This window comes from Tachysurus fulvidraco, chromosome 17, assembly GCF_022655615.1.
Source record: "Tachysurus fulvidraco isolate hzauxx_2018 chromosome 17, HZAU_PFXX_2.0, whole genome shotgun sequence".
Taxonomy (NCBI): Eukaryota; Metazoa; Chordata; class Actinopteri; order Siluriformes; family Bagridae; genus Tachysurus; species Tachysurus fulvidraco.
Window position 1 is genome coordinate 11,013,165 of NC_062534.1, and position 24,096 is coordinate 11,037,260.

General features: G+C 36.9%; 1 protein-coding gene across 1 annotated transcript; it reads left to right on the forward strand.

Annotated features, from left to right (window-relative positions):
• Positions 1–20: 20 nt before the first annotated feature.
• On the forward strand, positions 21–21,668 carry hspa9 (heat shock protein 9). Its single transcript, XM_027135492.2, has 17 exons — positions 21–237; positions 1,410–1,468; positions 1,575–1,662; positions 7,717–7,898; positions 8,493–8,617; positions 8,759–8,832; positions 10,715–10,821; positions 10,914–11,076; positions 13,599–13,691; positions 14,208–14,417; positions 14,571–14,798; positions 15,382–15,486; positions 17,604–17,721; positions 17,806–17,900; positions 19,372–19,464; positions 19,546–19,686; positions 21,322–21,668. Exons 1-17 carry the CDS (start codon positions 160–162, stop codon positions 21,397–21,399), a joined length of 2,037 nt encoding a protein of 678 aa, XP_026991293.2. The 5' UTR covers positions 21–159; the 3' UTR covers positions 21,400–21,668.
• The last annotated feature ends 2,428 nt before the right edge of the window (positions 21,669–24,096 follow it).

Here is a 24,096-nt window from a genome sequence, read left to right on the forward strand (position 1 = left end):
GTGTAAAGGACAGTTCTAGAAGCAGATTGTGTGCAAGGTGGAAGCTAGCAACTCGTAGTGACCGTGAGATTTAATAGACCTAATTTAGGCGAAATTATTTGAATCTACTTTCTTGGTTCGGTAATAGTATAGCAATCTGGTGTTTGCAAGTCGAGAAAAATGTTAAGCATAGCAAAAACAGTTTCGCGAAGCCTGTCCTCAAGCTGTGTTCGAGGTGTACCATCATTAGTAAAAAAGGTTGGTTATTTTCTGTAGCTATATGTCACAAGTTTGAGTTTTCCTTAAATATATATTTTCATAAAATGTAGAAATACATTGATACTACGTTTGACATTGTAGATTTAGACATTTGGATTCTCATTGTCCTCAATGCTCATGAAATGCGTGTTTTCCGGTTTTGTCTCCAGTGTGTAGTCTGTTGCTATTTCAGAATCAGGTTTATTGGCCAAGTGTGTTGATATACACAAGGAATTTGGTTCCAGCTGTGTCAAAAGTACAGACATAACACTATACTATACAAGACAATATAGATGATGTGAAACAATATAGACAGTACTGCCAGAAGGGAGGAGCTGGAAGAGGTTGTGTCCAGGGTGCGAAGGGTCAGTGGTGATTTTTCCTTCTGGTTCTTGTATGGTACAAGTCCTTGGGAATGGGCAGGGGGGCACCGCATATTTTTTCTGCTGTTTTAACCGTGTGTTACAGTCTGTTCCTGTCTTGTTTTGTTGCTGCACCAAACCAGATAGTGATGGATGTGCACAGGACAGATCCAATGACTGCAGTGTAGAACAGCATTAACAGCTCCTGTGGTGGACCATACTTCCTTAATTGGCATAGAAAGTACATACTCTGCTGGGCCTTTTTGATGAAGTTTATGGGGACTCCCATTTCAGGTCTTGGGGAAATGGTAGTACCCAGAAACTTCAAACTGGGCCTTTTTGATGAAGTTTATGTTGGACTCCCATTTCAGGTCTTGGGGAAATGGTAGTACCCAGAAACTAGAAGGGCTCCACAGATGACACAGGGCTGTTGGATATTGTGAGGGGGAGTAGTGTTGAGGGGTCTTTCCTAAAGTCCACTATCATCTCCACAGTTTTGAGGGTGTTTAGCTCTAGGCTGTTCTGACTGCACCATAACACCAGCAGCTTCACCTCCTCATGGTCTGCAGACACGTCGCCATTTTGGATGAGGCAGATGAGCATAGTATCATCTGCAAATTTTTATTAGTTATGCACTGTATGATGAAAGACCCATTCAAGTTTTAACTTAAATGTCTTGAGCCAATGTGGGTTTCATTTTTGAATATGTAGTTGACTAATACATTTGCATGTAATGACATAATGCATTTTAGTTCATGTTGTTCAATCATCTTACAGTAGTACTGTGGCTAAGAACAGTAATTTTCCTAGGCTTGCTGGAATCGGTTGTCGGAACATGTTATTCAGACTGCATCCAGACGTGAATATGCGTGAGTAATGTGCAACAATTGTTAAAAGCTTTTTAAAATGTGTCCTTCGTGACGTTTTTAATTACACATTTTTCATATTTACCATGCTTTTGAATGTTTTTTACAGTTCAGAAGCAATCAAAGGAGCAGTGATTGGAATTGACCTGGGGACCACAAATTCTTGTGTGGCTGTCATGGATGGAAAACAAGCAAAGGTCAGATGTCTTTTCTATTCCACTAATAAAATATTGTAATTTACATATTTTATGGGCTTTTTTAACATGCTTTTGGCATGAATCCTTCACGAGAGTCGAGGTAGTACAGGAATTATACAACATGATATTTGGAAGAGTAGCATATTAAAATTTTGGCCTGTATTCATAAAGATTCTAAGAATGATCTCAGAGACCTCCTAACTTAGCTTATAAATTCCTAAATAGGAATCTTAAAAGTGATTCAGAACTAAACTCGGAGCACTTCCGAGCAAGTAAAATGCAAAAACTTAGAGTGGAGGCAGGGCTGACACCATTGCTAAGAATGAGACATTCTTTAGAAGACTGTGGTTCCTTTACTTCTTACTCTGTTAAGGTATTTGAGGCTATATTGTGTAGAGATTAGGTTCGTGATCATATTGGAGATGTGGTAACACCTCTCTGATATAAATAATGTAATGTAAACATCTCTGACACAGTGCAAAAATTCATAGCAGCAGAAATTCTGTAGATTGCTCCGTGATGTTGTCATGGAGGAGTGAAAGAGGACACTAGTGGCAAACTGTGATGCTCTGGTGAACTCCATGACCAACAGGGTTAAGGCATTGCTGAAAAATAATGGTGGCCACACAAAGTATTGACACTTTAATACACCTGAAGGACTTAAATTGAGTATTGAGTATTGAAGGACTTCAGGTGTATTAAAGTGTCAATACTTTGTGTGGCCACCATTAATACACTTAGATTAGGTTCAACTTTATTGTAGGGCTGTGCGATATGGCCAAAAACTGTATCACGATATCATGACCCAATTAAAATAAGGACCAGGAGAAAAATATATTACATTTAAACATTTTTATTTTAAGCTTAACCTTCCTCTTATCATAATCCCTTCAGTTATTAAGACAGAAATGTCAACAACCAGGAAAACTCAAATAAATAAAATGTAACCATAAGTCTAAAGTCACAATGAACACTTAATAATCATCTCTTAACATTTAAGGTGCAAAATGTAAGAAATGCTTAATAAAGTGTAATAAAATAGTGCAAAGTGTTAGATATAAACAGAGAAACCTGAGAATTTAGTGTTAGGAAGTTCACTAACTGTTCACCTTCTGGTGAATAAAGTGTTGTAAAAGATGTGCAGTGTTTTGTAAACATAAATAAAACTGAGGTAGACTGAGATACATCTGTAATATAAAACACAAACCTGATACAGTAGAGTAACATTGTTTGAAATATAAAACCTGCAGAAATATGGAAAAATTAACTCAATTTATTCTTACTCTAATCATACTTGAAGTTGAACTATTTAAGTATATTTTTGTAGACTTATTAGGGCTGTAGCTATCGAATGTTTTAGTAATCGAGTATTCTACCAAAAATTTCATCGATTAATTGAGTAATCGGATAAAATGTATTTTTGCTTAATTAAAGAGCAATATTAAACATACAAGAGAAAATAAGATGGGTCTCTTAAAATGAATAACTAATTGGTTTCCTTTTTTAGAAAAATTTACTTTTATTTTTTAAATGCATAGGATGCAATGCATACAACAATATTTTCTATCAAAATTAAACATTTAGATACCCATTGTTTCTCTGTCTGTACTTGCATTGTGAACAATGACAAAGTTGAGGCATACTAAGGCAAACTAAGGCATACATTAAAATAAATAGTAATAATAATACAAAAATACTGCCTTTAAGTCATGTAACTTTCAAAATCTACAGATCAGCCATCACCTTTACTGTCTAAATTGGAATGCTTTTTGGTATTTAAGAGGCAAAAACCATGGACAGGAACTTGGACCTAGAGGCCATGCATGGTTTCACACCGAGTGCTGTGTGTGTATATATTATATATGATGTGAGCTTTAAAATGAATTAAAAGAGGCTTCGAGGCAGAGGAATTTGCCTCGAAAAATGCTGGCGAGCTGACTTCTGTTACTGTTACATGTAACAATGGCGCAACCAAACATGATACTGTTACATGATTGGCTGTTAGTGTCACTCCCTACGTTGCTAGGTTATCAGAGAGTGAGCACCTTTGTTAATGCAACCAAACTTGCTTCGCGACTTCTGTTTTCTTCCGATGAAGAATAAAAAATATCGAACGTCTTATCGAGCACATTTTATATCGCTATCCAACACGTGTCTATCGCAATACATATCGTTATCGTTTTATCGCCCAGCCCTACTTTGTCATTACACATGTACAAGTACAGGCAAGGAAATGCAATTTAGGTCTAACCAGAGTGCAATAGTAGCAAGTGCAGGATATACAGTTTGTACAAGATTTAAATAAGTTAAGTGGTAATATGGAGTAATTTATAGTTGTGTGCATACTATGAACAATATACAGATTTACAGAAGGATATGTGCTGTAATAAAATGTGTATTACTGTAAACAGTAATTTACAGATATGTATGTTCTATGAATATAATGTACAAATGAGTATGTATGTACTATGAATATAATATTCAGATGAATATACTGTATATGTGCTATGAACATAATATACAGATGGAAAAAAGGAGAGCAAGTGTGCAAATGAGCATGATTTTATGTACAGTAACAGTCCATTAGTGCAATAACAAATTGTGGGGTGTGATTGATCAAATGTACAAGTGATCAGAAGTTTAGTTTAGACAGTCCATTAGCGCAATAGCATAATGTGAGGTGCGTGTGGCAGTAGAGTGAAGGACACTAGGATCAGCGAGTGGCAGAGTTCAATAAAGAGACGGCTGTAGGAAAAAAGCTGTTTTTTAATCGGCTAGTCCTGGTCCGGAGGCACCTGAAACGCCTGCCGGAGGGCAGAAGTGAAAACAGTCTATGGGCAGGATGAGAGGAGTCCCTAAGAATGCTGCGAGCTTGACACAGACAGCGTTTCTTGTGGATATCCTCCATGGCTGGCAGTGGAGTTCCTGTGATGTGCTGGGCGGTGTTCACCACCTGCTGCAATGCCCTGCACTCTGCAAAAGAGCAGCTTCCATACCAGACTGTGACACAGCTGGTCAGGATGCTTTCTATTGCACAGTGGTAGAAGTTCACCAGGATGTCTGAGGAAAGCTGATTTTTCTTTAGTGTCCTCAGGAAAAAGAGGCGCTGGTGAGCCTTCTTGACCAGGCTGGAGGTGTTGGTAGTCCAGGACAGGTCCGCCGAGATGTGGGTTCCCAGGAACTTGAAACTGGAGATGCGCTCAACAGCCATCCCATTGATGTAGATCCCTCTTGTCTCTTTCCTGAAGTCCACAATGAGCTCCTTTGTCTTGGATTTGTTAAGGAGCAAGTTATTGTTATTGCACCATGTGGCTAGGTGTTGGATCTCCTCCCTGTAGGCAGTCTCATCATTGTTGGTGATGAGACTGATCACTGTAGTGTCATCTGCAACCTTGATGATGGAGATAGATCCATTCACAGGCCTGCAGTGGAGATGAAGATGGAGTAGAGGAAGGGGCTCAGTACGCAACCCTGCGGTACGCAAGTGTTGAGTGTGATAGTGTTGGAGCAGATGGAGCCCGATCGTACCTGCTGGGGTCTGTTGGTCAGGAAGTCCATGATCCAGTTGCAAGTTGTGGTGTTAATGCCCAAATCTACTAATTTGGCTATCAACTTGGATGGGATGATGGTATTAAATGCTCAGCTGAAGTCAACAAACAGCATACGTGCATACGTGTTCTTGTTGTCCAAGTGTGTGAGCACAGAGTGCAGTGCCATGGAAACTGCACCTTCTGTGCTCCTATTGCTGCAGTAGGCAAACTGGTGAGAGTCCAATGTGGATGGCAGAGAGTCCTTCAGGTGTGCCAGGACCAGCCGCTCAAAGCACTTCATGACAATGGTTGTCAGTGCTACAGGGCGGTAGTCGTTCGGGCATGTTGGGCTGGAGTGTTTTGGCACTGGCACAATGGAAGTGCATTTAAAGCAAGTAGGAACAGCTGCTTGGGCAAGAGACAGGTTGAAGATGTCCGTGAAGACCCCAGCTAGCTGCTCAGCACATGCCCTGAGTACAGGGATGTTGTCTGGTCCAGCGGCTTTGTGTGCGCTGATCCGGCTCAGAGCGTTGCAGACATCTGTGGAGGAGAGTATGTGTGTGTGTGTGTGTATGTGTGTGTGTGTGTGTGTGTGTGTGTATGTGTATATATATATATATAATGTGTGTGTGTGTGTGTATATATGTTAGTGTATGTGTGTATGTACATGTTATATACGTATATGGTGTCACTTGAAAGTTTGTGAACCCTTTAACCCTTTTTTTTGTATTTCTTTATTTTTATTTTACTTATTTGTTTTATTTTTTTATTATGCAAACAGACAATTACAATATTTACAGAAGAGAAATTAGATGCAAAATACAAAGACCAACAAAACAAAATGTGTGTGTGTGTGTAACTGTAAGTGGGTGTGGGAGTGGATATATATGAATGAAGGAGCATGTAGTGAAAGTACAACAGAGATAATATATAAATCAAAGAGGAAAATATATTAATTTAAATAATAATAATTATAATGACAATAATAATGAAGATATTAATAGTATCACACAAAACAAACAAAAATACATAAAATAAATTTAACGGGGGGGGGGTTGTAAATGTAAAATGAGGTATGAGGAAGGTGACAATATCAACAATAATAATGAAAAATCCAATTAATAAGAAATAGTAATATTATTAGCAGTAGTAGTAATGATAAACATATTTACAAATATACTCATTTCATCCGGAGTGAAGGGGAGGTTAAAGGATCAGGAAGAGGTCAAATAGAAATAGTAGTAGCAATAATAATGCTGATACAGCCATTAATAGTAATGATAATAGTTCTAATAGCAATGATATTATTATTATTATCATTATTTTTAATATTGATAGAGCTATTAATGATAAGGTATAAAGCTGCCGCTGATAACCCTCATGGCCATGGCATAGTATAGACCCCCGCCGGCGTCATATTACAACGGGCTATCAAGGTGAGGTGCTGCGGAATCCAGGGTCCCAAAATCCATACCCATCCCCAGCCGTCCCACACATGCCACGCTTACCCTGCTTGCGTGTGTGTGTTTTTTAATATATAAATATGTCCCAAAACATCAGACAAAGCAGACAAAGTGAACCCAATCCAACAGGTTACATAAATATTTTATACTTGGTAGTTTTTCAATATTTTTCCTGTGAGAGGCAAAAGTATGGGACACTCTAGTTTTAGTACTTAATTTCAAGGTCAAATTAGAGTCCATCTGATTTCAGTCAATAAGATGACAATCAAGTCTCCATGAGTGTCCTATTTTATTTAAAGAACAGACATCAAATTCTGATGTTCATGACGTGTGTTTGTGGAAGGGAAACATTGCAAAAACAGTGGAGAATTCTGAGAATTTCAGAGAGTTATTGTTGCTCATCAGACTGCAAAATGTTACAAAATCCTCTCTTAAAAGTTTGAAATCATAGTCATATAGATACTGCACAAATAGAAGAGATTTAAGTAATCAACCAACAAAGAAAACTCCAAGCGCAAGACATGTAATAGTCTTTTACTTTGGCTTATGTTAGTTTGAGTCTGCCATCAGGTGAAAATAATTAATGCCTCTACAGTGAAAATAATTAAAAAATTATAATAATAATTTTTACTAAAAAATGAGCCATTTTTGTATATAAATAAGGTTTATTATACCATTTTTATTTATTGTTGTTTATTTTTTTGTGCAAAATATATGTTAATATGTTGGAAACAAGTTAGACTAAAAAGGTGGGGGAAAATGGCTATCTCATATACTTCATTTTTTTATAAGCAGTCAAAACAGACAAGGTCAAGTTGACTCAGTGCTCCTAATTTGCATAGGAATGCAGGAAAGGAAAACAGGAGGGTTAATAATCAAGAGTTAATTTCAGCCATGTCTCAGTGAAGCAGAGGATATTGCAGCTCTGGAACTTTATTCTGGCCCTGAGGTCGTCAAGCTTCTTCAGAGACTGGACACTGGCTAACAGGATGCTAGGTGGGGGAGCACATGAACTGCATATGGAGTTTATCGTATTTTTAATTTTTTTGTCTTTTTAACAGGTGCTTGAAAATGCAGAAGGTGCAAGGACAACTCCATCAGTTGTAGCCTTCACAGGTGAAGGGGAGAGACTGGTGGGTATGCCAGCTAAAAGGCAAGCTGTCACTAATCCAAACAACACACTCTATGCAACCAAACGCCTGATTGGGAGACGCTTCGATGACCCCGAAGTACAGAAAGATTTGTAAGTTTTATGTACTATGACGAGTTAGTCCTCCTTTTTTTTTTCTTTTTATTATTATTAATGCTCTAAATACCAAGGATGTGTTGGTACCCTTTATTGATTAGTTGTTTTTTTTTTACGTTGTATTGTTAAATACACTCCTTGCTTTAAATTATTATGTAATTATAATTACATAATAATTAAATTATAATTATTAAAATAATTATTATGGGGGTAAATTTCAAATGTCTAATACATGTCCAGATTTTTGTGTGAATCTTAGAATATTATTTATACATATATACACATACTAGAGCTGGGCGATATGTCCTATAAATTGATTCCCGATTTTTTATTATTTTTTTTAAATAATAGAAGCTCTTTCTATTTTCCTCTTGCAGTTGTAAGTTCTGAATGATGCGTGCAAGCATTAAGACATCATCAGCCTAGCCCAAGCCAATTAGGAATTAATAATAATTATGATGATGATGATTATAGTGATCGACGAATAATAATCACAAAAACACTAGTTAGATGACTGTTATTACCAGTGCTACTAATAGGAAGAGTGTTATGCATCATGAACAAATTAAATGTGTAGTTCTTTATTTGCAGAAAGAATGTCCCCTATAAGATAGTACGTGCCTCCAATGGAGATGCCTGGATAGAGGCACATGGAAAACTGTACTCCCCTAGCCAGGTTGGGGCCTTTATTCTGATAAAGATGAAAGAGACTGCAGGTAGGAGTACCTTTACAATATTAAAATGTTGATATTTTCACAAGACAGTTTTCTTAAAGTAATTGCTATAATTGTTAACAATAAAGGCTGTGGTAAAAAGTGTATGAGCTTATGTTCATTTATGTGAATGCTCTTTTTCAGAGAATTATTTGGGCCATATGGTGAAGAATGCTGTCGTGACTGTACCAGCCTATTTTAATGATTCTCAGAGACAGGTAAAGACTGCAGAAACCTAATTAATCTAATCATTAGATTTAACGTAACATTAAAATTAAAACCTTTTTTACTGAAAAAGATAGTCAAGAATGAAGGTTTCAGTAAACCAGTCTGTTCGGTACCAAATGCTAATTTATGGTTTTTCTTTCAGCTGATTTAGTTAATTTTATCAAATTATGCTGTATTAACATCAGTATCTAGAAGTTATTACTACAACTGTCTCCATAATCAACATCCACTGTCTACTAGAAAAACCACTGTCAAGTTTCATGCTTAGGCATGTAGGGTTGTTATTTATTCATTTATTTATTTATCTATCTATCTGTGCTCGGAATGGGGAATAGTAGTGAACTGCTGGTGTTCTGAAGATCTGGACCACACTACGGAACACAGTTCAGTAGTGCTGAAGAACTGTTGACAGCGTACAAAGGATTCACTGCTGGGTCCAGAACAACAGCAAAGAGCAGATACTACAAGTCCTTCATAACCTTTATCAGTGGAAAAGCTAGGTCTCTAAGGAATAAGATGGCCCAGCTCAGCACAAAAATTGGTACCCACTAGGAGTTCAATGTGCTTTGTAGTATTGGGTCATAGCTGCACAAGGATATTCTTGATTTGATTGTTTTCATACTTGGCTTTTAGGCAGCAACGGCAGGCAGAGATGCTGGACTGAGTTGTAAGAAGAAAGATGGAAGATTCACTCTTTTATAAACAAAATGTGTAATCAGGAATGTAGCCTGTTGATGTGAAGGAGTGTCAACATTGGCATTGGCTGTTTTGTCTGTAGAAGGAATTCATGGTCTCCATTATGGTTTTGTTTATATCCCATGTATTATTTATATGTATTACATGAGATCATAATCTGTTGTTGCCAGATTCCAAACTATGTCAAAACATTTCCAAATTTGTGCCAGTTTGTCAACACTGTTACCAGAGAGAACATGATACTTAATCTGTACATAAGTGTAAAGGGTATATACATTTTATCTGTACTGCCACAGCTTGGAAGGTCTGATTACACCTGACACCCACATACTGGTCTGTTGTAATGTGTGTTAATTCCTTTGACACGTGAATATCTCTTTCTGGTCTTCTTGGTCACAGGCTTTCTGCCAAATGCTGTAAATGTAAGAAAACCTGTGAACAAAAAGACCATAAAGAGATATTCACAAGTGGAAGGTCTTTTAAATGTTTTTGAGCATAGACTGGGAAGTCTTTGTGAACCAGATTGGGAAGACATTAATATGGTGGACTGCGTAAAAGATTACATCCATTTCTGCATGGAGGTCTGTCCAGAAAAAGCTAACATGATCAATTTCTCTCTTGAGAGACTAGTGCTTTTTCATATCAGACCTCAGGACTTTTCTCGATCCCCCGCAGTTTTCTTATGAGCTTACAGGTAAACATGAATGATAGAGTTATGTATCTATTCCAAACGACCCATGCTCATCTGTAAGACACCACAACATTTGAATTATTGAGTGCATTTAACACCATCCAACCTCTGAGAGCAATGATGGGAAAAATGGAAGTGGACATGTCCAGACTATACAAGGCCCTGTTCTACATCTTGTGGAGGATCACAGGAACATTACATGTACTTACAGTACAGTGCAGTATTGCTATAGGTGTATGGAATGTCTGAGTGGGTTAGAAATTTCTGTTCTTTTGTTTTTATGGCCCCTTTAGCTATTTGAAATACAAATTAAGAAGAACAAAAATAATGTATATAATTAAAAGAAATTTGTTGTTAAAATGTTATATTCTTCATCAGTGCAACTATCCTGAAATTATTATTTTCTCTTTTCGGTTAATCATTGCTGGTTCTCTGTGATTTATTTATTTAATTTTTTTAAATCCAAAATGCTTCATTGATTACAGGCAACAAAAGATGCTGGCCAGATTGCAGGTTTAAATGTGCTCAGAGTCATCAATGAGCCTACAGCGGCTGCTCTTGCATATGGACTTGAAAAGACTCAGGACAAGGTGTAAGTGAAACGTTTGCCAGATTTTGCCAGTGAAACATTTGCCAGTTGGCATGTGGCATGTTATTGATTTGTGTCTGTGTATCACCTTACAGTATTGCTGTGTATGATCTCGGAGGAGGCACCTTTGACATCTCGATTTTGGAGATCCAGAAAGGAGTTTTTGAAGTAAAATCTACCAATGGTGACACATTTTTAGGAGGGGAAGATTTTGATCAGTATCTGCTAAGGCATATAGTGAAAGAGTTCAAGCGAGAGGTTTGTATGTTTCTTTGTTTACACATATCCTTTTAAATAATTTAGACTTTAAGCTAAATAAGTAATTAAGTAGGTAGCAACCTGCAGCAGTTTGTTATAAATATTGTTTTACTTAAACGTTAAGGACAGGAACTTGCTTAATGGATGAAAATGGGTATTTTATTAATTTGCTGTGCATAATTTGTACACTGAATATTATCTGATTCATTGTATATTAGTCTACAAACAAATCCATCAAAGAAGTATGAAACATTTTTTTTTCTTTGCCTTACTCAGCTCTTCAAAAGCCAACCACAGCTAACACAAGCCAATTTTGAATGGCAATAAATGAATGTTTCTGTATGTTTGCATTATAGAATTAGTATGATGCTTAGTCCACATTATAGACATGAGTTTAGGAATGATTATGTAACTATCTTTTATGCTTAGTCACAGTGGAACCATTTCAGCCCATCTTAAATGTTTTAGTGAGGTTTCCCCCTCATTGTCTAAATAATCAGGATGAGAGAGGCATGTGTCAATGGAAGGCTCAGAGGAAACTTAAATTGTTGTAAATATATTTACATACATGTACAACAATTAAATTTTTTCACTTAAAAAAAAAGAAAAAGAAAAAGGCACCGAACCCCCCAACTGCTCCCCAGGCGCCGCAGAATAAATGGCTGCCCACTGCTCTGGGTGTTTGTTCATGGTGTGTGTGTTCACTGCTATGTGTGTGCACTTTGAATGGGTCAAATGCAGAGAACGAATTCTGAGTATGGTTCACCGTACTTAGCCGTATGTCACGTCACTTTCACTTTCATACTATGGCAGGTATCGTGCAAAAAAGATGTGTATATGAAGATTAGAAGAGAAATAGGAATATTTGCAGTTGTATTTAAAAGATATTACATTTGTTGATATTACAAATGTGTTTTCTAAGAGATTCTTTTGTTTTAGTTCCCCCAGATTAAGTAAGATTGCATCAGATATTAGTGGGTCCCACTATTACAACTCTCATTGTAAGGATAGCTCAATGGTAATGGTTACATGCCTGCTGATGGTAGCTATTCTTTTAAGGTAATTAGGTTGTTACTAGTGCTGCACGATTAATCATATCGCAATCGCGATATTAAGCCTGTGCGATTATATGACGCAAAATGCTGTGATTTTATGAAATAAATGGGTTGTCATGTGTGGACATGACAACCCATTCTCTCTGAAAGCTGTTTGCCTACAGTATTTCATCCACTACACCGCTATCCGCTAAACTAGTGCGTTTCAGTTTAGGCAGTGGCACGTATGGTCATGTGACTTTTTCCGGTGTGCAGCGCGGAACGGGTGAAGATGGATGCCGAGCAGACGGACACTGAACTGGTGGCCAGAAAAAATGCTACCTCTGTTATATGTAGTGGTAATTTTCGTCAGACGAGACGAAATATGTTCAACCTTTTTTTCATAAGATGAGACGATGACAAGACTGCATCACTGTCCAAAACGCTAAGACTAAATTAACATCAAAAAGATGTTTTGTATAAAGTCCTGAGCGCAAGTCCACCATCTAGGCGGCTTTTTGTGTTAAATGATATTTCCTGTCGCTGCGCAGGCGCTTTTATTGTACATGACGGCTTATGCCCCGATGACCGGTCTTTACATTACGATTAAAAGCAGTATCAATAAAGTAAAACATGTGATTTGCAGTCAAGTTCGAGTGTATGCACTGTTTAAACGAGTGTTTTCAACTTCTCACTGATACTTTTGTGATTCGCAGAGTTTTGACAAGTTTTATAGCCTTGATATTGTTTCTTATTCAAAAGTGGTGACAGAAAAAACTCTTTACCCCCAACCTGAAACCTCTTCCCCTGTCACAATCACATCATAATCAAAATTAATAATTAGGCTTAAAAGCAAATGTATATGTAAGGGAATCAAGTTTAATAATTACATGTTGCCCCAAATATTATCAATAATGGTGATCTTAGGCTTTTCATTAATCAGCATTATTTTATATTTTAATTTGAAAACGTTTTGCATTTGTTTGTTGTTGCTAGTTTGAGTTTAGAAATACAAATTTCAGCATTATCAGTAATCTGTGTGTGCATTTTCCTTGAGAACCAAGCAAGTTGACTCATGATACCATTTGTTTATTTTATCGCAATCACATATCGCAATCGCAATATTGACCTCAATAATCGCAATATGACATTTTCCCCAAATCGTGCAGCCCTAGTTGTTACAGCTTGCTTGTACTTGCAGGTCATGGAAAAGTTTTTCATGTAAGCCCCAAGCTTGATGATGACTATGGTCCATACTATGCATAATAACCCAGAATTCTGTATAAGCCTTTCAAGATTCATGCAAAAACTATACAAGAATCCATGAGTTGTAGCTTTTCAAGTAATTAGGCTTGTAGTGGCCATATTGTTTAAAGATGACACCATGTTTTTTGACACTTTTTATTACACTCTTTTCTGAAGAGTTTGTCATCAGATTTCATCAGAGCCTTAAATGTTTAGGGACCACCTGGGTCTGTTTTTCTTTAGTCAGGTGTGGACCTAACCAAAGACAACATGGCATTGCAACGATTGAGGGAAGCAGCTGAGAAAGCAAAGTGTGAGCTTTCATCTTCTCTGCAGGTTGGTTTCTGTTTAATACATGCAAATGCTTGTCAGTTCTTTATCAAATGATAAACTACAAAGGATTTTCAATTTATTTTTAGTCAGTAATTATTTGGTTTTCCATTTCTATTCACGTCACTGAAGTGAAACATAGTAAACTGTAAATGGTTAAGAATCACATTTATACTCGCAGCATTAAGCAAATGCTCACCCAGAGCAACTTAGGGATGTGCTTTTTACTCTGTATGCTAGTTCACTAGGTCAGGGTCTATGAATACTGTCACTGATTGTTACAGTATGAAAGAAAGCACAAGTTATCACAAAAAGTCTAGATATTTATTTTTGCACTTTATAATTTTCTTTATATAAAGATACCATACAATATGTTGACACTATGTAGGGTTGACATTGTTTATATTGTGTGTTGGTGATAGATTATTGCTTTATTACTTTCAATATTAACACTTATTCCATTTCATCTTAATGAGATTGAAAATAATAAAAATTTCTATTTAACTTTCTCTTGCCACACAGACCGACATCAACTTACCTTACTTAACAATGGACAGCTCTGGTCCCAAACACTTAAACATGAAACTTACCCGTGCCCAGTTTGAAGGTATTGTGGGAGATCTAATTAGAAGGACTGTGGCCCCATGTCAGAAGGCCATGCAAGATGCTGATGTTTCTAAGAGTGACATTGGAGAAGTCCTACTGGTTGGAGGCATGACTCGTATGCCAAAGGTAACTTTACCTTTCAGCATAGAGTATTTGACATAAACTTCACATTGCTACAGCTTGCAGACTATGTAGCAAGAATTGAATCATTATCTCTCACACAATTTTAATGAATAAATGTGTTGAAATACTATGCAAGTTGTTTCTTTCCACTTCTAGGTACAGCAAACAGTACAGGATCTGTTTGGTAGGGCCCCCAGTAAATCTGTTAACCCAGATGAAGCTGTGGCTATTGGGGCAGCCATCCAAGGCGGTGTATTGGCTGGAGATGTGACAGATGTTCTCCTGCTGGATGTCACTCCCCTCTCTTTAGGAATTGAAACTCTGGGAGGTGTGTTTACCAAACTTATAAACCGGAATACGACCATTCCCACCAAAAAAAGCCAGGTAATTTTGGAATGAAATGACAATTCAGGTTAATGTTAATTAATATTAAATTAATGAATAAGATTGATTATTAATAAGATTGATTTATTTAATTAATATTAAATTAATCAATTTATATTCTGTATGATAATTTAGTTAATTGCAGTAGTAACTCGTAAAAAAGTCCAAAAATTGAGTTAAAATCCATTGCTTCAAGGGCCATTAGTCTGGAACCTTACCACATGTGTGCATGTATGTGTATTCAGAATCTCATAATCTAATTATTGCAATATGTAAATTGACGTAAAATAAATTAGTTTAATAAATAAGTAATGGAAAAAAATAAGGCCATTATAAGATTTTGTTTGTGAGTATTAAAATGCCTAATGAAGCATTATTATCCTTCAAAAATCCACCTCAGGCAGCACTAATTTCATAGACTCCATGGTGGACACCTTCACCTCAGTGCTAAAAAGAGCATAGATTTGTGATCATATGTGATATATTTTCAAATTCAATTGTCAAAATATATTATTTATTATAATTTAAAAAATTATATTAATTAATAAAAAAGCTATATCAAATCTCTCTTGAATTTGCTCAGGTGTTTTCTACTGCTGCTGATGGGCAAACACAAGTAGAAATTAAAGTTTGCCAAGGTGAGCGTGAAATGGCAGTGGATAATAAGGTCCTTGGACAATTCACACTGGTAAGACATATATAGATATGTTTGTGTGTGTGTATATATGTATAAATGTGTATATTACATATACATACATGTGTATATATACAGTATATCACAGAAGTGAGTACACCTCTCACATTTTTGTAAATATTTTATTATATCTATTTATGTGACAACACTGAAGAAATGACACTTTGCTACAATGAAAAGTAGTGAGTGTACAGCTTGTATAACAGTGTAAATTTGCTGTCCCCTCAAAATAACTCAACACACAGCCATTAATGTCTAAACCACTGGCCACAAAAGTGAGTGACCCTAAGTGAAAATGTCCAAATTGTGCTCAATTAGCCATTTTGTCTCCCTGGTGTCATGTGACTTTTACAAGGTCTCCGGTGTGAGCCTGTCAGTGCTCAGACCATATGCCGCACACTGCAACAAATTGGTCTGCATGGCTGTCATCCCAGAAGGAAGCCTCTTCTAAAGATCATGCACAAGACAGCCTGCCAACAGTTTGCTGCAGACTAAAAACATGGATTACTGGAACCATGTCCTGTGTCTTATAAGACGAAGATACACTTATTTGTTTCTGATGGTATCAAACATACCAGGTGAGAAGTACAAAAACAAGTGTCTTGCCTACAGTCAAGCATGGTGGTAGACATGTCATGGTCTGGGGCTGCATGAATGGTGCCAGCACTGGTGAGCTACATTTCATTGAGGGAACCATGAATGCCAACATGTACTGTGACATACTGAAGCAGAGCATGATGCCCTCTATTTATAGTATTCCAACATGATGATGACCCCAAACACATCTCCAAGACAACCACTGCCTTGCTAAAGAAGGTGAGGGTAAAGGTGATGGACTGGCCAAGCATGTCTCCAGATCAAAACCCTATTGAGCATCTGTGGGGCATCTTCAATGTGCTGTTACAAGTGATGTCGTTATGGAGGTGTGGAAGAGTACTCCAGTGGCAACCTGTGATGCTCTGGTGAACTCTGTGCCCAAGAGCAGTACTGAAAAATAATGGTGGCCACACTAAATATTGACACTTTGGGCCCAATTTGGAAATTTTAACTTAGGGGTGTACTCATTTTTGTAGCCAGTGGTTTAGACATTTATGGCTATGTGTTGTTATTTTGAGGGGAATATAAAGTATGTCTGCATGTTCCTACTTAAAACCTATAATAATGTAAACATATTACAGTATTTTCCGTGCCATAAGGCACATCGGATTATAAGGTGCAGTCTCAATTACGGGGTCTATTTCTGTACTTAACCCATACATAAGGCACACCATATTATAAGGCGCATGCTAAATCATATGGTCTAGAAAAAAGGTAACAGAAGCAAAACAGTGAGTTTAGTTGAACTTTATTCTACTATTTAACAATACACAAACATTATTTTTTAATCAATCTTCTCCCTCAAATCCATCAAAGTCCTTAATGTACTTGGCGCAGTACATTTTTTTGCTTCCTCCACTTCCGAACCATAGATTCATTGATGTTGAATTGAATTGCTCTATTCCCATTTACAACCGTGTAACTGATAGCCTGTAGTTTGAATTGTGCCTCGTAAGCATCTGATTTTTATTAATGGATGGCAAACCAACTTAAGGTGCATTTACCGCCACCTACTGGACTGGAGTGTGGAGCGCATAATGGTTAGGAAGAAACAAATGTTGTTTTGCAACATACCGGTAGTATACCTACCGGAGGCGTGGCAGAGGTAAGCGTACGTACTGTACGTATTACGTAATGTCCTCTGATTGGTGTATCGCTGCCACCGTACGTAGTGTATGTATTACGTCCCTGTGTTAGGGGGAAATAGTAAGACAGTCAATCGAGCGCAAAGTCGCACAACAACATTTTTACAGATTTTTGGAACTCGGTGCACGCATAAGGTGCACCGGATTATTAGGCGCACGGCCGATTTTTGAGAAAATTTAAGGCTTTTAGGTGCACCTTATAGTCCGGAAAATACTGTACTGAAATTAACATGGTTCTAATACCTACATTAAATGACTATTTTCTCACCAGTGTGACCCATTTAAAAGCAGTTAATATTTTTTATTGACACTCCGTTCACTTTACAGTCAATTATTGGTAATTTAGGAAATTATTTGTGATGTTAACAGGTTGGCATCCCTCCTGCTCCACGTGGTGTCCCACAGATTGAAGTTACTTTTGATATTGACGCTAATGGAATTGTGCATGTTTCTGCTAAAGACAAAGGCACTGGACGGGAACAGCAAAGTAAGATTAAATGTTTGCCAGGTGAGCTTTTCTCAGTAGAACTTAAGGAACATTCTCCATCTGTATCTCAATTTTTTTTTTCAGTTGTCATCCAGTCCTCTGGTGGTCTCAGTAAGGATGACATTGAGAACATGGTTAAGAATGCTGAAAAATATGCAGAGGAAGACCGGAAGAGAAAGGTACTGAAGCTTCTTTATTATATAATATGGTGTTGGATATATGGTCCCTGCAAATGTATACAGTTGTAATGAAAAGACTCATTTTGGTGTACAATGAAGGTTTGCGATACAAAAGATAAATGAGAACAGGTCAGAATTTCAGATGCTGTGTGTGTGTGTGAGAAACCACTTTAAATCTATACAAAGAAAGGTAAAAATATAGGATAGAATATGTCATCTGACTTTAAGTCCTAAAGAGTGTACCAGGAAATCGTATGTATCTCTTACAACAAGCTGCTTGAGTTATCCACCTTTTGACAGATGGTTCCTGAGAAATTGATCACAACGTTATATATTTTTAGCCAGAAAACTACAAAAAAAATTCAGTACACACTCATCACAATTAAAGTTGCAGCGCAATTTGAGATACTACAATCGTACAGTTATTTTTTCAATAATTTTCTGTAAAATTATATTAATTTCCTTTCAGTAGAAAGGAAGCTTAATCTTTTCAAAATCCCAAAATATATGCATCACAGTATCTGTGACTTAAAGCTTAAACAAGTAAAGCCTATAAATTGTAAATTTGTTTTAATGAATGAATATTGACACACTTTTTTTTGGAAAAACATTTGCACAAATAGATGGCATCAATAAAAGTAGACCCACCGTTCTTTTCCCGAGTCACACTTGGATACATTTATAGATACATATGCATTTTTCTTCTTGTACTTGTGAGGAGAAAATCTTAAGTAAAGTCAGTGATTTTCACACTTTCCACAGTTATGACACTTATTCAGAGTCTGATTGTAAGTTAGGAAAATCTTTACTGGAATGATGTATTTTGTATAGATGAGGGAAGATTGCACTGAAAAGCAATTGTAGAAATCTACAATTGCTTTTCAGTGCAATCTTCCCTCATTATCAAAAGATAATAAAATAATTTATTTGGGATGGCTACTTCCTAACATCCTACCACACTGCAATAGTATTCGTCATGGTAAAGTTATTGTCCATCAACTGAATCTTGTGTAACCAGTAAATTAAAGGCAGATAAAAAGGCAGGTAGGTCTTTGGGTTACTCCAACCCAGTTTGGATTCAATTCTGTTGAAAGACCAGCTCAACATGGTTGATGGTGTCAAATTGGCTGGTTTTAATATTTTGGAAACTGCTGAGGTCTTGAGTTTTCACACATCTCTCTGAAAAAGTACTGAGTGAGCAGCAGTTCTGTAAGTGGAAACACCATCTGGTACCAACAACTGTCAATGTTAGTCACAGATGTCACACCATTCTCATGTTGGATTTAAGCATTTAACCTGTTCTTCACCTATATTTACATTATTTTCTGCAACATGATTATCTTATTGGGGGAAAACATGCATAAATGACTAGGTATACAGGTGTTCCTTTTGAAGAGGGTGGTGAGTGTGAATGGTTGAAATGCAATTTTAGTAAATTATTGCATTATTTAAAATTGTTTATTTTCTCTAGGATCGTGTTGAGGCTGTTAATATGGCTGAAGGCATTGTCCATGATACAGAGTCAAAGATGGAGGAGTTTAAGAACCAGCTTCCTACTGAGGAGGTGTGAAGCACATGATTATTTGCCATGTGCATATTTTTTGCATAAAGCTCAATAACCAATGTAATTTATTTGGTTTGTCAGTGCGTGAAGCTTCAGAATGAAATTACTAAAGTGAGAGAGCTACTTTCAAGAAAGGACCTTGAGACTGGTGAAAACATCAAGCAGGCTGCCACAGGTCTACAGCAAGCATCTTTAAAGCTCTTTGAGATGGCTTATAAAAAGGTAATGTATAATCTTTACATGGCCTTTCAGTTTTACAATACAACAAGACTACAATCAGGGTTTCCCACAGAAAATTTGGGGAGTGGGGGGCCTTCATTTTGTGAGAGACCACAGACTCTGTACTACATTTAACAATTATTAAAAACAGGCACATGCAACCTAGCTAGCAGGTGAAGAACTCAAACAACAAAATCACCAGCTTACTTACTTTAAATTTGCAAGAACAACAGACTAATACAATAACAGGCTTAAATAAACACAAAACATAAGTCCACTTACAGTTCTCACGGACACGCATTTTATCAACTGGCTAGTTATCCTCCAGACAGTGACGGACCATGTCTTTCTCTCATTTCGGCCATGTGGCGCGCGTGAAGCACGTCTGCGCTATTCTCTGAGATGCACTTGACGGCCTTTTGTGCAGCAGAATTTTTTTTTTTGGACGACCTAGTTAAGGCAGTAGGGTTTCCCAGCTTAGGGGGGCTGCCCAAACTGCAAAGTGCTACGGGAAACCCTGCTAAAATGTATTGAATGTTATGGATGTATTGTGTCAGGAATGCCTTGTACAAAATAGGGGAATCTTAAAATACTATAAGGATGTATTCATAATTTAACCCCTTCCACTAAATAGTGATGAGATTATGTGAGAAACAATTATGTACAGGATCATTCTTAGCTTGTGTACTTTTAAGATTCTTTGCTTTGAAATAAATTAATTAACTCAAACTTCAGAGCTCATAGTTTTTCATATACTAACAAAACCACAAAAAGCCAAAGGTCAGTCTGAGAATCACTTTCCCTTGAGACTCAGTGACTTAGTCTATGTGTAGTATTAATGGTAATGGTTATAGTAATAATGTGTAGGGATTTGTTGACTAATTAATTAGTTGACTAGCTAACACTAGGCCATTGTTCTTCTTTCTCAAATCTCGGTCAACTAAATTTTAACAAACACTGCCTTCTGGAACTATTCCACATAATCAAGATTGTATGCAGAAAACGTAGAGCTTTTCTTGTCTTTTTTGGGCACCATCAAAGACGAGAAATTAAATTGAATGTTTCAGAGTTTGTATGTTTTTCCTGAGGTAAGACACCCTTTTTTGTTACAGAAAAAAGACCACTTGTATTAATATTAAAATCTCAGTTGATTTTATCCAGTTACATGAACACCCCTTGAGTGTCGCATTTAAGATGTTACTCTGTATTTTTGGTCACTCTTTATTTATTTCTTCTGAAAACAGACTTTGTATTCAAAGTAAAATTTCTTGAACTAGCAGAGAGAAATGGGTCTAGACTTGTCAGAATGGTGCAGCAGTGAGCAGAAGTCTTGTAGACGGAAACCTTTGTGATGAGAGTTCACCAGAATAGCCAGATTAATTCTTCTGAGGAATTGCTGTTTGAGCGCTGTTATAGAAAAGGGTGATGCAGGTAAATGCAGGTTTTAAAAAAATTTCCAGAAACTGAGATTGTGTTATGAGGACACTTTTCACTAGGGCCATCCTAAGTGTAAAGGTATCTTAATAATGTGCGATTATTTTTATTGCAATGTGTAGAAGTACTTTAAGTACAATATGACAAAATAATTTCTAACATGGCTGCTCCTTTATCTTGCTGTTCACATTTAATCTGTCCTAGATGGCATCAGAGAGAGAAGGCAGCACTGGCAGTTCAAACGGAACGGAGACCGGAGAAAAAAAGGAAGGACAACAATAGAGCCTTGAAAAGCCGTTGGTTATACTGGGACTGGAGACGGACATCTTAGTCTTCAGTTATTCTTATATACTGCTTTCACAGTATCCCATTTCTTATTGTATTACCATTGCTGAAGTTAATTTCATGTGTCCTATTCAGGTGACATTGATTTAATTATTGTTAATGTAGGTTTCTACTTGTGTTGTCAGATTACTGCTTTTGACATTTGTATTAAAAATTGTAAATGTTTCCCGCTCACAATAAAGCATGAGTGCTTTTTTATGTTCCGATAAGTGACTTAAAAATATACTCCTTTTCCACCAAAAATAACCGGGTGCTGGTTCGGAGCTAGTACTGGTGCTTGTTCAAAGTTGTTCCACTGGCGAACCTTCTAAGAACCGGTTTGCCTTTCCATCGGCTAGAGAGCCATCACGGCCGTCTGACGTCACTATATGTGTCATGTTTCCCAGCAACTTTAGCGTGGCGGCGGCAAACACATCATCAACAATGGTGGATGTTGCTTTGTTGTTAATGCTCATGGCTTTGTGAATCTACATTGGCATCCAAACGCGGCGAATCCAATGTGTACGTGCAGCTCCATGTAATCTGTATAAACGGAGGTTGTAATCGAGAAAATACATAACATTATTTTATCATTAACACAGAAAAAAGTATGTAGCTACCTACTATCATGTGTGCTGATAATTGATCATATTGCAGTAAAGTAAAAGTGTATTTAAACATTAGTATACTTGTCATGTCAACATATGTGGAATGATCATTTTCATGAAATGTATTTTGACTGAATCCCTGCATGCATGTACAAACGTGGTTCTTAGGAGCTGAAAACGCTATTCTGTGACTCTCAGCCCTCTAGCTCCTTCGGAAAGCGTTTTTTCATGCAACCTTATATACCTTATATAGCACACAAGGATGAAAAAATGACTTTTTTACCTTGTTTCGATTAAATCTTACACTGCAAACCCAAATGCTCAAAATAATAAAATAGATTGAGTAGTGTAAACATTTTTCTAAAACAATTCAACTAAATTAAGTATTTTGAGTTTCTAGTACTTTTTTCACTTATTGATTCTATTAAACTTTTAACTTTCCATTAACTTTTTTTTCAATCTTTTTATTGAGGAAGTATTACAAACAGTCACGTACAAACAATTTACATGTATTCCCCTTAAATTTTTGTTATTTTAAAACACAATAAACAGTAATTAAATATAAAATAAAAAAGTAAAATAAAAAAGCCATATACAGGAGACAGAAAACATGCAATAAATAAATAAAAATAAAAAAATAAATAAAGGGGGGGGGGGAGAGGTACATGGTAGAGTTTGTAGCGATTTAAAATAATCCATGAATGAGCCCCATTTATGGTGAAATTTTTCAGAATAACCCCTGGATGAAAACTTTATCTTTTCCAGCAATGACAGCACATTCTGGAGCAACACAGAAACTGAAGATGCTATAGAGGTTTTCCAGAGAAGTAAAATGCACCGTCTAGCCACAAGTGAAATAAATGTAAATATATCAGCCTGATCAAGGTCAGTTAACACAGAGTTAACCGGGAGTCCAAATACAGCTAAGAATGGGTCCATATGAACCTTAATGCTAAGAACTTTGGAGATAATCGGTGAATACTGGCTCCAGAAGTTGTGAAGTCTAGGGCAGGAGAAAAACATGTGACCAAGATTACATGGGGTACCATGACACTGCTCACATTGACTGTGGATAAATTTCAGATAAACAATACATTGAATAATGAACCCTGAATGATACCTTAAACTGAATTAGTTGCAACCTTCCACAGGATGTGCTGGAGCGAATACATGATAATGCCTTTTCCCATCGCTGATCTGAAAAAGTTATTCCTAGCTCCTGTTCCCAAGACCTCTGAATTTTAGCTGTGGAATAGGTGTCTAAATCCATTAACTGTTTATATATTATTGATATAATGGATTTCTTGGTGGGCTTAAGAGACAGCAGCTCTTCCCAAAGTTGAGTATTAGGAAGTGAAGGATGGGAAGGGAAGCGAGATGAAGCACAGTGCCGAGCCTGAAAGTAGCGAAATAAATGAGCAGCTGGGAAATTAATTTCAGAGGACAAAGTGGAAAAACTCGAGAACTTATACAGGTCTTTAAAACTTTTAATACCACAGTTTTCCCGCTGTATATAGACAGCATCAGTCAGGCCAGGGGGAAATAAGTGATTTTGTGTTATAGGCACTGTGGTTGAGGCTGAAACATACGTAATTATTCCTGAATTGTGACCAGATTTTAATACTGGACTGAACCACATGATTGTTTGTGAAAAAAGATAGGTTAATTGGGAGGGAAGATGTCAGTAAAGCATTTAAAAAAAGAGGAGATACAGGACTGGTCCTCAAGCTGACACACATTCTTGTGATTGAAGCCAGTAAGTCAATTTGTGAATGTGAGCCGACCAATAATACAACAAAAAATTAGGTAAAGCAAACTGCCTCTAAACGTAAATCTCTGCAAAAGTGATTTCCTCACCCTGGGATTTTTACCCCACAAAAAAGAGGTAATAAGTTGGTCAAGTTCAATAAGTTGAAATGAACAGTGTTTTGAAAAAAAATTTGGGCAAAAATACAGGGTTACACTGTAACAGAAAAAGTAGCCGGGGCAAAATGTTCATTTTAATGGCGTTAATACGACCAATTAGAGACGAAGGGAGGGAAAATCC

What these genes read in the sequence shown, in the direction of transcription:
- hspa9 (XM_027135492.2), top strand. Translation starts at nt 160, where the DNA reads ATGTTAAGCATAGCAAAAACAGTTTCGCGAAGCCTGTCCTCAAGCTGT. An exon ending in GAAAAGACTCAGGACAAGGT is followed by an intron (nt 10,822 to 10,913) that starts GTAAGTGAAACG and finishes ATCACCTTACAG; the next exon opens with TATTGCTGTGTATGATCTCG. An exon ending in TCCTTGGACAATTCACACTG is followed by an intron (nt 15,487 to 17,603) that starts GTAAGACATATA and finishes TGATGTTAACAG; the next exon opens with GTTGGCATCCCTCCTGCTCC.